This window comes from Rhamphochromis sp. 'chilingali' (assembly GCF_963969265.1).
Source record: "Rhamphochromis sp. 'chilingali' genome assembly, chromosome: 18".
Classification (NCBI taxonomy): domain Eukaryota; kingdom Metazoa; phylum Chordata; class Actinopteri; order Cichliformes; family Cichlidae; genus Rhamphochromis; species Rhamphochromis sp. 'chilingali'.
The window spans coordinates 7,553,192-7,566,335 of record NC_137945.1 but is presented as its reverse complement, the minus strand read 5'-3'; the positions used below and the strand labels follow the sequence as shown (position 1 = coordinate 7,566,335).

General features: G+C 40.6%; 1 protein-coding gene across 6 annotated transcripts in view; it reads left to right on the top strand.

Annotated features, from left to right (window-relative positions):
- Window positions 1-13,144, top strand: part of LOC308385600 (cadherin-10-like) — a 79,135-nt gene that overhangs the window by 18,976 nt on the left and 47,015 nt on the right. For 5 of the 6 annotated variants that reach the window (XM_080864617.1, XM_080864615.1, XM_080864614.1 and 2 more), the window contains one exon: window positions 6,429-6,824. In XM_080864617.1, the coding sequence (XP_080720743.1) occupies window positions 6,591-6,824 (234 nt within the window). In that variant the 5' untranslated portion in view covers window positions 6,429-6,590. Of the gene's footprint in view, window positions 1-5,477; window positions 5,502-6,428; window positions 6,825-13,144 lie in introns of those variants that run through there. The other variant, XM_080864619.1, reaches the window with a different exon arrangement.

Here is a 13,144-nt window from a genome sequence, read left to right as displayed (position 1 = left end):
TTATCAGAGCAGGGGACTGTACAATATGGCTTCTAGGGTATGACAAATGTGGTCATGGGGCGAGCGCTCCTTAGGGACAGTGGAGCCCTCTATGTAGTGAAAGCATTAGCTTTCCACAGTGACATTATGAAGAAATCCATTGAAAAGGCCGGCTTCCCAGTGCTGAGGGACTGGAGGTAGAAAGCTTCATGAGTCCACCCCAGAGACTGGCTGGTATTTCCAACCACGCTGAAGCCTACAGCAAATCAATAGCACAAAGTCCCACATGCTCCTCTCCAGCGTCAATTAAGTAAATTCATAAAGTCGAGAGAACAGGGAGTTGGGGGAGGGAAATGAAAAAGGGAAAAAACTAGAGAGAGAGCAGGGGAAAAATCATCCAGTCATCTTACAAATTTGGATAGGAAACAGAGCGTCTGGCCTGTGAGTTGCAGTAGAAAGCGGAGGGTAGTGGTCTGAGAGACTATTTCTCTACGGGCATTATTAAGAAGCCTGACAGTCCATCTCACTTTCACCTGCCTCCATCAGCGCACGCACTGTTGACCTGGAAGTCTCCCCCCACCCCCACCCTCCCCACCCCGTGCTGAGCCAGGCAGAGGACACATGCAAAGTGACTGGCTTTCAGCGAAAAAGCCCAGCGATAATGCATATCAGCTTAGGCCTATGCAAGCAAAGCAGGCATACGCCGGGGGATGGGGATGGAGATGTGAGAGGGGGGAGGATGGGGGACTGCTATAAACTGCAACGCATGAGGGAAAAGAGAAAGAGGGGACCTAACCCCCAGTTTCAATTTGCCTCATAAGGGGAAAACAGGGCATGCCTTGGCTGCCTCTAGAAGACAGGTAGCGTAATGGATGGGCCAGTCTCCTAGTCTGACTGCTGACGCTGCTCTGACAGGACGTTTCTACCTCTCCTTCACTCCCCACCCCTTTTGCCCCTTAGTGTTGTCACAGTAAGTACCTGATATCTAACTTTAGGCACGTGTGTCCTGTATGCAGAAGTTCAGCGTCTCATCTAGGCGACATAAACAAACACTCGGTTTGACATTTGTTTAACAGATCACAGAATCTGGTTTTCTCTGAAGTCGTGCCACAATGCAGTCCACAAGACACGCCATCATTCACGCTTGTGAATACAAAGAAAAAATAAACAGCAGCAGCTCTACTGATATTTTTCTTTTGTCATAAACAACTTAACACTTGTGAAACTGAAGAGATGGTTAGTTTTTAAGACCATTCTGATCAGTCCTCTTTTGAAATGTGTACAAAAGGTAACTTATTCCTTAAAAGGACAATGGAAACTCATCAGCATGTCTTTTTAATAGTCGTTTATCTGCTTAAGGTTCTAGTATATATCAAGTTAAATATGGGTACTGTTTCTCACATATGGATTCTCATATTCAAGAAACTTGGATACAAGTCTAAACTAAATATCTCTACGTTTTGGCCTTTAAATTAAATACAATACTGTGCAAAAGTCTTGAGTCACCCAAACGTCTTTGCAATTTGCCTCGTTTTTAAAGTTGTGTTGACCAGTAGCTCTCTAGGCTTTCTGAAGACATTCACCTCTTCCTTGAAAATTACCATTTACAGTGTTTTCTGTGTTTGTTAAGGACCGTTGTGTAAACACATAACAGGCAACTTACCAAATAACCAATTTGAAATTGTATATTTGTTATTAGCAGCCTGTGGCGAGAACACATAATTTTTTCCCTTTTCTTTAGATCAATTTATGAAAAATGCCAAAGAAAACACAGTTTGACTTGCATAAAATAGTATTTTTATACCAGCAAGGTGATTTGCAGAAGACCAATTAGCTAAAAACTTGGTATATCTCAGCATGGTGTGCAGTGTGTCCTTAAATGACTAAACAAGTGGCGAACAAAAGAAGAAGCGGCATAAAAGAGAAACTTGAACAAAACGAGGAACGCCAAATTACACCAGAGCTAGACTCAAATCAGCAGCAATAGAACAGTAAGAGTCTGCAGTAAAACACATTGGAGGCTTTGTTATGGTTGGGCTTCATTTTCTAAAACTGATGGAACAATGAAGACAAAAAAAGTACCAACAGATGTTGATCCACCATGTAATACCATCTGGAAAGCATCTGATTGGCAACAGCTTTATTTTTTAGCATGACAGAAATACCAAACAGACCAATCAGTCATGGATTGGCCTCCTCAGAGCCCAGATTCAACATTATTGAAGCAGTGTGGCATCATCTTCACAGAGGATGGAACAAAAACCAGGCAAGATTCAAAGAAGAGCTCTGAAGAAGCCTGGGGAACTATTGTATTATTGTGTATATGCCAAATATTCAAGGATTGTACAAATTCTTTTTGCCTTATATGTTTCAATAAATTACTATTTTTTACTATTTTTTACTACTATTAACACATCTATTTCCCATTTTCCTAGCAAGATATAATAATGAGGGGTGATTCAAGCCTTTTGCACAATATTGTACTTGTGGAAAAAGTATTGCACACCTACACATGTGTCTGAAAATCTTCTGGTTTTAGAAGTGCTACATGTAATATAAAGGTTTGGGCATAAAAATGTTTTAAAGCGTTTAAACTATGTTTTTCATTAAAAACAATGTAAAGACAACATTTAACTAATTACCAACAACAGTAAAATTATTGGGTGTAAAATAGTAAAATCACATCTATTTCAGAAGTAAACGGGCTCACCACTGTGAAAGACTTATTAGCATTAATCTGGGGAAATTATCAACTATGCTGCATAACATTAGTAAGAGATTCAGAGAATTTCAAAAATCTCTGTGTCAATATGAATTGCTTTGAGTTTTGGATGCTGAGGCATTAACCAGCAGTCCTAACCCTAGCCTTAACTCTAACCCGTGGTAATCAGAAAACATAGTTTTTGTTTTCATTAAAGTCTTCTTCCAAGACACACATAAAAAAAAAAATCATATTTCTTTTAGAAAATAATCTGTTTTGCTTTTCTGTAAAACATTGGGTTTGGGTAGTACTAGAGTCTTAAACCTCTGAAGCTCGAAATGCTGTTGCCCAAAGTAAAAAGAAAAAGATGTATACACACATTTCTATCTGTGATATACAATGAAGTGTATGGTTTAAATCACTTCCCAGTCAGTATCCTGGTTTACATTTTGCACGGCATCTCAACTTTTGTCAAAACAAGGTTGCCGATAAACTTTGTGATGATCTCCAGCTCACCAGGAGACACTTTTCTTTTCATTGGGTATGTAAGGAAGGCAAACAAAAGCATGCTGCAGCATTGTTAATAAAAACAGTTCAGTCGACAAGCATCTTTACATGACGTTGGAGTCTGTGCCCTGGCTGATCTCTGGGATCGGCTTGTAGGAGTGAAAGTAAATAAGACATTCAAACTGTCTTCGTGAACCTCTGCCAATGCAGCAGACATTGCCAAATAAGCTGAAAACACACAATTGCATCAAACTCTCCATTATGTTTTGAACCGAATCTTTTTCACCACAAACAGCTTGACAGACTGGCACAGTGGAGAAATATGCAGCCGCTACAAAGACACCCAACCAACATCAAAATCCCTGTACAAAAGTTGCTGCAAAGCTGTCCCAGTCGATGTAGTGCGGCATCTGTTTTGTATGAATCTCAGCGGTTGTTTGATGTGTGGGTTTTTTTTCTTCTTTATTTCTGCAGCATCAGATTTTAAACTAAACTTAAGGTGTTGTATCTACAGCAAAAACTCTGGTATTGTAACAGCACAACACTACCGGCTCTGCTCCCATCAGCCGACACCTTTCCTCTCCCTGCTCTTCTCTCGCTCCATTTCTCTCACTCCCTTCAGTCTATCTGGCTGCACTTCTGCATGCAGGTCAGGGTACTTAATTCATGTCCAGAGACATCGTTTCCTCATTCTCTGATATAGTCTGCGCAGGGAAGCTGACCAAACCTGCCTTACACTGGGGCTACACTGCCCCTCTCCCCAGGCCCCTCATCCCTCTGCTCCCACCTTCTGAGAGCACGCGATATGGAGGAACGTTGCAGACGGTCCCCAGCGGACCCTCTGATAACCCTCCTACCAAACCTCAGCTGAGGAACATTGGCGGCCTGGATATCGCCCAGCCGCTGAGGAATAATGAGAACAAAAGCATAATACATGGCTTTCTTTCTCTTTTTACCTTCTGCTCCTCCTCCACCTCCGTCCTGTTGCTGTTCTTCTTGTTTCGTTTCCCTCTTACATTTGCCAGTGTTCACTGGCCTTTGGAGGACAGCGGACAGAAAAAGAGAATGGGTGGGAGAAATGACAGAGCGCAGATATTCTGCCGCCCACGTAAGGGCCATTCTGTATGGTTTGCAAACAGTCATTTTGTTCAGTATCTTTACCCTGATCTTAAGGTAATAAACGGGCCTCGACATTGCCCGGGGTCTCCATTGGCATTCTGCTGGGTCAGATAAAGTGTGCAGAAGCAGATTGCTTAAAAAGATAGAACGGGCCGCTCCACATACAGCCGTGTACTCTATTAGATGTTGATTCAGAGGCTTAATTCAGATAAAGCTCTACAAATGCTGTACAAGATGTAAGCCTATACGTTGATGTGCAAACATACTAATCTTAAATTTATCGTGTTAGGCAGCACTCAGCCTGCCCATCAATCAGATGACTGACATTCAGCATACAGAAATGTGAGCGTGTCTGCCCTTCGCATTCCTGTTATCATTTTGGTCTTGTGCCCAGCTTTTCCTGTATTTGATTTTCACGAAATCTTTTGACGTGAGCATTTTGATTTCAACGTGTAAGGTTTGATATGGGAATAAAAAATAAGGGTGATGTAGCTTTTTCTGGGTCACCTAGTTGGTTTTTAAATAATCCCAAGGTGATGCATTTAGATTGTTTCACTTCTATTATTCACAGAATGTAAAAAATGTTGAAATTATAATGATATACAACGTTTCCTAAACAATGCCCGGGGCATTTATTTATCTAAGCTGCACAGGCCAGCATTGCTATATTTGCAGCAGCCTTGTATTAGAGGCCAAATATTATTTGCAAGTCCTTCTGTTTGATTAGAATAAGTGATCATGTTAACTCAACAAAGCCTTGCACTGATATGTTTACATTTGCTCTTAATGGGTCACTGCCTTTAGCAAGCAATGACAAATGGATGATGATTTTCATTATTATTATTATTGCGTTTTTTATGTAAATTCTTTTCTCCTAAAATGGAGATGCAAACCAGTTACCCACTGCACTCATGTTGTCACAGCTTCACTAATGCAACATGAAAATCAAGCACTGCATGACCAAATTAACTGTGAATATAATGCTGCAGACACACTAGGGAAAACACTAGTTGGAGACTGCAGCACAACCCAAATTACTGCAGCTCTGTGCAATGAACTTGAAATATCTTTCCTTTGAAGTAGTTGTTTAGTAGGTTTGCAGCTGCACACGGTCAGTTGCCACCTCAAAGCATCAAGACAGAAAGAAAATGGCAGCACAATGGAATCGGTCTGCGACGAGAAAGGGGTCAAGTTGGTAATTACATACAAACTTTCATAATACAGCAATTAATTGTGATAGAATTCAGAAAAATGCAAACCCGTTGCTGCCTACATGCTTGAAGTTATTTATTGTAGTGGGTTTGAGCTCTTGATAGCAGTTCTCTTGGAGCTCTGGAGATGCACCTGACTTGGAAAACTTTGTGCAGCTGTTTTAATGATCAAAAAGTCCAAGCATTGGACTGCCTCCAAAACAAAAATGAATCTTCATCTTTTGGGTTGTTTTATAGGTTTGTCTCTGTGAAACTTTTTCAGCCATTTATTTATTTTTGTCTTTCATTTGGAGTACAGCTTGTGTTTGTTCATATCAACCACACCCATGGCTATTAACTGTCGAGACTACCAATGTTTATTTTAGGAAATGTGGTAAAGCACAGAGAAACTGCCAATCTTCACATTTGAGAAGCTGCACCTTGCTGAAGGTTTGGCTCATTACAAAATCTACAACTAATTAATTTCAGTTCACCTGCGAAAGCAAACGAAAGCTCCCAGCAGCAGTAAACCACCTGTAGCGCGCAGGTTTTTTCCTGCTGATCAGTTCCATCTGGAGGGAAAGTGAAAGCTCACTGAAGCGATTCAGCGATGAGAAGTGAAGGGAAATGTAAAGGCAAGGATTTGGATGGAAATGTCTATGTGAAATGATTTTTTTTTTTGCATTTCTAATATAAATTCCTTCTTTTCCTTATGTTTAAGATTGAAGTTTTGTGGCTATAAAATGACTTCATAGATCTTCATATCAGTAGATTCTTAAGATGTGTTTAAAGATATATGTTTGTTATTGTGCACTGAAGACTAAGCTGGTGTTAACGACAGGTTATGAAACAAAACGAGAGCTTGTGCAGTAACAAATTACTTCCTCTCCTCCCAATATTGACACTCTGCTTTGTCTTTGTAAATGTTCTAGATGCTGGTTGCCGCCCAATGTGAGTCTGAGGAGCCTTTCCTGCTTCAGTAGATTACAGCATGAGAACTGATCCGATACTCTGACTGAAAACAAACAAAAAAAAACCCTGGACACAGACCACTGAGGAGTGGAAAGAAAACAGAAGGCTGTGGTGGCGTGGCCATGGATAGAAGGAAAGTTTGCATATTAATGGTGCTGTGGGCCATGGTCCACCTCAGCTCTCCAGGTCAAGGGCTCAGGGCCTTGAGAAGGACTACAGGGGGGCGGAGGGGGTCAGGACTGACAGGACAGGATGCCAACGGAGTGCCACTGAGACGCTCTAAGCGAGGTTGGATGTGGAACCAGTTCTTTTTGTTGGAGGAGTACACCGGGACCGATAAGCAGTACGTCGGAAAGGTAGTACAAGGCTCAACTTTCTTTCCTTTTTCTTTGTCAGATGCAGCAGAGCATCTGCACTACAGGCAGATGCAAACTGCAGCTGCTCTGTTACACCGAAACCTGCTGCAGATGAAACACAGCAGCTTCATGTCATGACTAAAGATGAGCCCACATCCGACCATCCACTCACACACAAGCATTACACACAGGCTAAACAAAACAACGTGATAAAAAACAACAAAAAAAGTGATTAGGTTTTTGTTCTGCTTTGTCTAGGCACCAGTTTTAAGTGCATGCACAGACACCTCAATAAGCCCCGCAGATGAGTTTTCAGAGCTTTTTCAGTGAGTGCACATAAATCAGACACATCAATGGAAATAAAACAAAATGGCCATAATATAGTACGCTAATTAAGGCAGGAAATTGAACCTTAAAACTCTTTTGTGGACACTAAAGCGTATCCATTGCATACAGAAAGCATGTCAGGCATAAAAAAGCACTAAGTGACAAAAGTAGGTACTGAATGCCTCCTCAGATTTACTATCTCGACTTATAGATAGTTGCTAATTCAAATTCAGATAGTGCTGGTGTTCATCTATTAAAGTAAATCCCCGTAGAAGTGCCATCGGTACTTAATATTTATGAAGTTAGGATGCTTTAAGTAAAAATCTGAAGGAAAGATTTACAAGAAAAATACCAGAGTGCACTACTCTCGGGGTGCTTTTACTTGGATAAAATAAATGGCAGAGGTCAGGCTAGTGAGAGCTGGACCTGATTCTCTCACATTTGAAAGATTTAACATGGGAAAAGTCTATTGATGCAAAATATAAGATGTTTATAGTGAAACCTGTATAAAAATGGTCAGAATTTTCATTTTATGTACTATAATTATTTTTATAATAACAACGAGCAAGTCGTGTTTTCGTAGTTTTATACACATGCACATATAGCTCTCAATTTGGGCCCAAGTGTCGTTTGGTGTGGCTTAAACTGCACCCATATTTTTTTTTTCAATTTCCATCTTCAATTTGTTCACGGGAAATGAAAGGAAGTAGTTGGTGAGAGCAGCCATAACAGCATTATAGTTTGGAAAAGAAAATAGCAGCACATACAGAATCTCCAACGTCATTACGAAAACTGTCTGGACTGTAAAATTGATAAGTGATCACCAGAAAGTGCCAACAGCAATGACTGCTGTAGTAATGAAGATGTTTGCAGCAAAGTAGATTCTGGAGATTGGTTGTATATGTCTGCTATCAGGGCGTCTTTGAGAATTCAGATTTGTAAACAGGGTGTCTGCAGGTAAACGAGTTACATTTAAGACCTTTCAGGACCTTTTGCATAGTACTTTAAGTCAAATTTAAGATCAAATTTTCACAGCAGAAGTTAAAGTTTACTCTTTTCAGTTGGCGTCAGTTTAAAATGAACAGTAAGGTTAAATAGAATTGAATAGAAATGAATAGAAATAGAGTATTGATGAATGTTCTCCAAATCTTGAACTGAAACCATGGGCTTGTGTGTGATCTGAATGTGTAAAGCAGTGAAATTGTCACAGTGACTGGTCTTGAACTTGTGGCTCCAGACCAACATTTGGCTCTTTTTTTCCCCGTCTCCAGTGGTTAAGTGTGACTTTGACAAACAACTAGATGAATCTAATTATTTAAATCAATAACGCCAAGGCCGTCAGTCTCCTTGATCTGCAGCTGGATTTTGTCAAAATTAAACTGAAACTTTTTCTTTTGTTTTGTGTTTTTAAAGTAGGATTTTTTTAATTTGATTCAGTTGCACAAACACAGGCACTGTAGGACTGCTGTTTTATGTAGGCCTACATGTGGTAGTGGATACTTTGTTACTTTGGTTCTAGTCTGTACTTACTTTTGCAAATTTTGTGGCAATTTTTGCTCAAATTTTTTTTCCCAAGAAACACTCCAACACTGTTGGCCTAGGACCCAAACAAACAAAATTTTAAATAGTTTTCTATTTTTAATTGTACATTTGTATTCAAGACATTTTAACATAGTGAGGTGTAAGTTATCGTTCCAAACTCCAAAACTGACCCTAAACCTGACGCTAAGATATCAGAATAGGCCATTTTTGGTTTTAGTTCATGGGTTTCATGCTGTGAGAAGACGTCGCTTCTTTCTCTGTCCACAATTTGCAAAAATCGTTATTCTGTAATTTGATCCAAATTGCACAGAATGCTCACCTACTGGATCTTTATTCATATTATGCAAGGTCACACTTGCATCAAGGTCAAGGGCACACTTGTCACTTTACGTGCAATAACCTGAGACTTATGACGACTCACTTTAAATGACGCACATGAAAAATATTTTATAATTTTTTTTGGAAGACGTTCTTTTGCCTTTTTCCAAAATATAGAAAATATATTAATCCCCTGAAATCTATGTTTCTTAAGAAAAGCTGAAAAGACTTGAAAAACATAATCCCTAAAAGGTTATTTTATATTCATTTTTTATACATTGTTTCAACAAGCCTTTCCATAATGGTGTTTGCTGTAAGTAAAATAATGGGACTGTGGCTTTCCCCACGTCTGAAACTGGCCAGATGGGAAAATCAAACGTATCACCCACCAGTGCAAAAGAAGCGATAGTAATGAACTGCTTCTTGCAAATTAGAACTTGCAGTCCCTAGATTCTCTGTTTAGTGTCTTTTTTCTTAATGCTTTTTAGTTGTTTACCTTTTTGTTTTTCAGTTTGCATGAAGACGCCATCTACGAAACACAACATGAACTTTCAGTACTGAGGCAGTGCTATTTATGTTCATCTAAAAATGCCTCATTATGTGCTGTCTTGTCAATACATATTTATGAAGACAGCGATCTGTTATTTATCAGTCCAAGTTAATGCACATTTCACCAAATATTGCTTCGTTTACATGCTACAGTCACACACACAGAAAATTTTGAATTTGTGATACAGCAATTTTGATATTCATTTCCTATAATAGCACTGATAGGCAGAACCTAACTACCTGTGGTGCCTAGTCTCGGTACCATAATACATACACTATGTAATTGTCCTCTGCAAACTACACTCAGTGGCAACGATCGCCGCTTAATGACATCCTTCACAACAAATAAAGTCCTGTATACGAATGTATCATTCTGTCCCCGCGAATACGAGAATCAACCCGTCATCTATTAGTCGACGTGACGTGATACTCCAATCGGGTAATGCTCACATATCGGACTTCCATCCATCCATCCCCGGGCTTTGTTTGCTGTCGGCTGTCCAATATATTTTGTGCTTACTGTCAGCTCTGTGGCTGCTTGCACAATGTCCATTCCACTCACATCAAACCATCCTAAAGCGGCTGTCTTGCCCTACAGTGAAATATGACTTCCGCTGAAGGTATTATTTGTTCAACAAAATGAAAACACAGTGTCGACCCAGATAACATTGGGAGGGGGTGCACAAGAAGATGGGCCAAATAATGCTTGCTTTACATGCAGCGAAGCGGAAGTCAAGATATCAGTCTCCTCTTACAACCTACTGTAATTGAGGAGATTGTGAAGCGTTGTGGCAAGGTCAGGATGTCTGAGTCGGAAGAAAGGCTGTTTTGTGCGAGGGGCTGAATGGGGCTAGTGCTTTGCATTCCTATCATGCGTCCACGGAGGATGGAGTCATCCAACCAAATGAGATTCTGCAACATACGTCCTCCCCGAGTGAGGGTTGACTTTCAGTTCTTGCCTAAAAGGATTACAACATTTGCGGGCGAGCAAATACAAGAAAGAACAAAAAAAAAGTTGAAAAGAAAACCCCAGAATGAATGAAGATCAAAAGTAAATACAGAGCTTGATCAAACCACTTTGTCTTTGGAGAGTGGTGATTGATGTCCCACTTGTCCTTTTAGCTTGTAAAGGGACTAATAGCATAAGAAGAATGGATTATCTGAGTGAGGTATATACTTAGAGAGTAGGAGGCCGCGACCTAAGAGCCCATATCCCGAAGACACCATTAAAGCATCAACCTTCGAGCAGCGCACTTAATCATGACTGTGAGCACTTGTTGTTTCCCCTCCTAAGTACGTGCAGCTGGGTGCTTTTCCTCATTGTCAGCTCACTAGCCAGTTGTCACATAGGATTGCAGTATGTAGATCTTATCTGATTGCAATTACTGTTTGGTAATTGCCAGATAAAGTACAAGTGATGAATGAAGCCCTAAAGGGAATGAATAGCTTTTGAGTTGAACACATGGCTCAACATAGAGTGCAAGCATCTGCATCTGTATCCTCAGGTGGAGGCCGTATTTTTTGCCATGTAAAGGCTCCGAATGGGTGAAAAACTACAAGAAACACAAAAGAGAAGGCTTTTGTCACTGCGAATGACATTGTGGCAGCCGGCGAGCACAGCGTGGAACAAAACCGCTTTTGTTTGTGATGGAAAAAAAACAACTGGAAATAACACAATGACAGGTTATTATAAACAAGGGAGCTGCGCTTGACACACAGTAAAAGATAGAATGATGAAACTGCTCTTGAATTACAACATCGCGTCTGCAGTTATTTGGTAAACTCAATCTCCCTCGGCTTAGTTTTTTTAATTTATTTATTTTTGCTCTTTACAACAGCTTTATCGAGCTGTGAAGTACTAACAAATGAAATTGCAATTTTTCCAGAGCAAGCGTAACAAAAGCAGCTGGAACAGGAAGAAATTAAGAGAAGCGATCAAGATGTGATGGAAAAGACTCTGGCAGTGGCTTGTTGGGGGAGCTGGTTGGCTGCTAATCTCGCTGTATTGGCCAATGATTTTCTTTTTCCTGCAGAAAGGGAAGCCTTGCACTGCCTCTCATTAGCAGGCGAGCTGCATACAGGCCTCAGAGGGCCTGGGCTGTCACTGGGGGAAAGAGAATGTTTATTTATTTCATTATTTCTTACTTTACCAAAGGGCACATATCCACTGAAAATGGTTAATGGCCTGTGGTTGAGGAGTGTTTGTGCTGCACTATCATATCTCATAAAGTATTTACAGCCCCTGATAGGCCCCAGTGGTTCTGGGCCTGGTGGGTAGAGTCTTCAGCGTAGTGAACAAACACCCCAGCGTACATGCAAACACACACATGCACGCACCTGCAAATACTAGCCTCCAGTAATAGGCTAGAACTCACAGAAAAGACAAAAAAGGCTGATGAATACAGACATAATACGCTCCACAGCCCTGTATGACTCAGCGGTTGAGGCATCCTGGGGAAAGGACTTGCGAGTCTTATGGCAGTGGAAAGGTGCAGGGATTTGTGTGTTTTGTTTTTGTGTGTGGGGGGGCTGGGGGTGGTGGTGGTGGTTTTTGGTCTCCGTTCATACTCCCCCCTATTACCAGCTGCTCACCTTGGCACAGAGGCAAGGAGTTTGCAATATGGCGCAGGCCTGGCTGTACTCTAGACATGGCAGCCCCTGCAGGTCTCCAGTGGCGACCTGGAGCATGCATTGGCAGTGTTTATTGATTGGGCGATAAGTTCCCTGTTGTGTTCTGAGAAGTGTGGGCACGAGGGGGGGCGTGAGCTTCGGAGGAAACGGGCGCGATGAGGTCTTGCGGTGATGACACCCGGTAAACATCTGTCTGACAACGTTGCAGCGGCGAAGTGATATCTGAGAGAGATACGCCAACATGTCTAGGGCACCTGCAATTATCTCCATGCTATCACCTGCCTACCAGTGTTTAAAACACCCACTGGTTTTGTCAGATTAATTAATCTTCTCTCATCAACATCACAAGTATTTCGTTGGCCCGGCATTATTCGGCTGAGTGAAAGCAGCCCCACCTGCTCAAGAAAGTTCGACACAAAGGAAACAAAAATGTCAACTTATTAAAAAATTTAACTGAGCCAAGTGATGGTCTCAATGAGGAATCAAAGCCTTTAGAGTCTCATTTTAATGTCATTAAATTTTTTATACTGTAAAAAAGAAATTCAACGTTGCCAAGTACGTTGATGCTAAAACGGATCCCTTCTTCCTCAAGACAAACCAAAAATCTTACAGTTTAGAAATATAAAATGATGGCAAAAGAGCCAAACGGGACAGGCCAAAAAAAAAAGAAAAAAAAAAAAAGAAATATAAAATATGGAATATTGCATCAATTTATTCTTGATTCAGTACAAACACACAGAGATATTTAAGCTTTTAAACAATGTTGTTTACTGAAGTAGAGCAAAGAATAGTTAGACTTTAACAGTAGAGCCGCCAACATATTGAAACCTTTGACACATCTGCAGTCAAAATAGTTCTTGAAGCAGTTAAAATGTAAATGTTCATCTATTCAAGTCAACAGTCTTGACAAAATGACCATTTAACATTTATTATATTACGCTTCTTAATTAAAC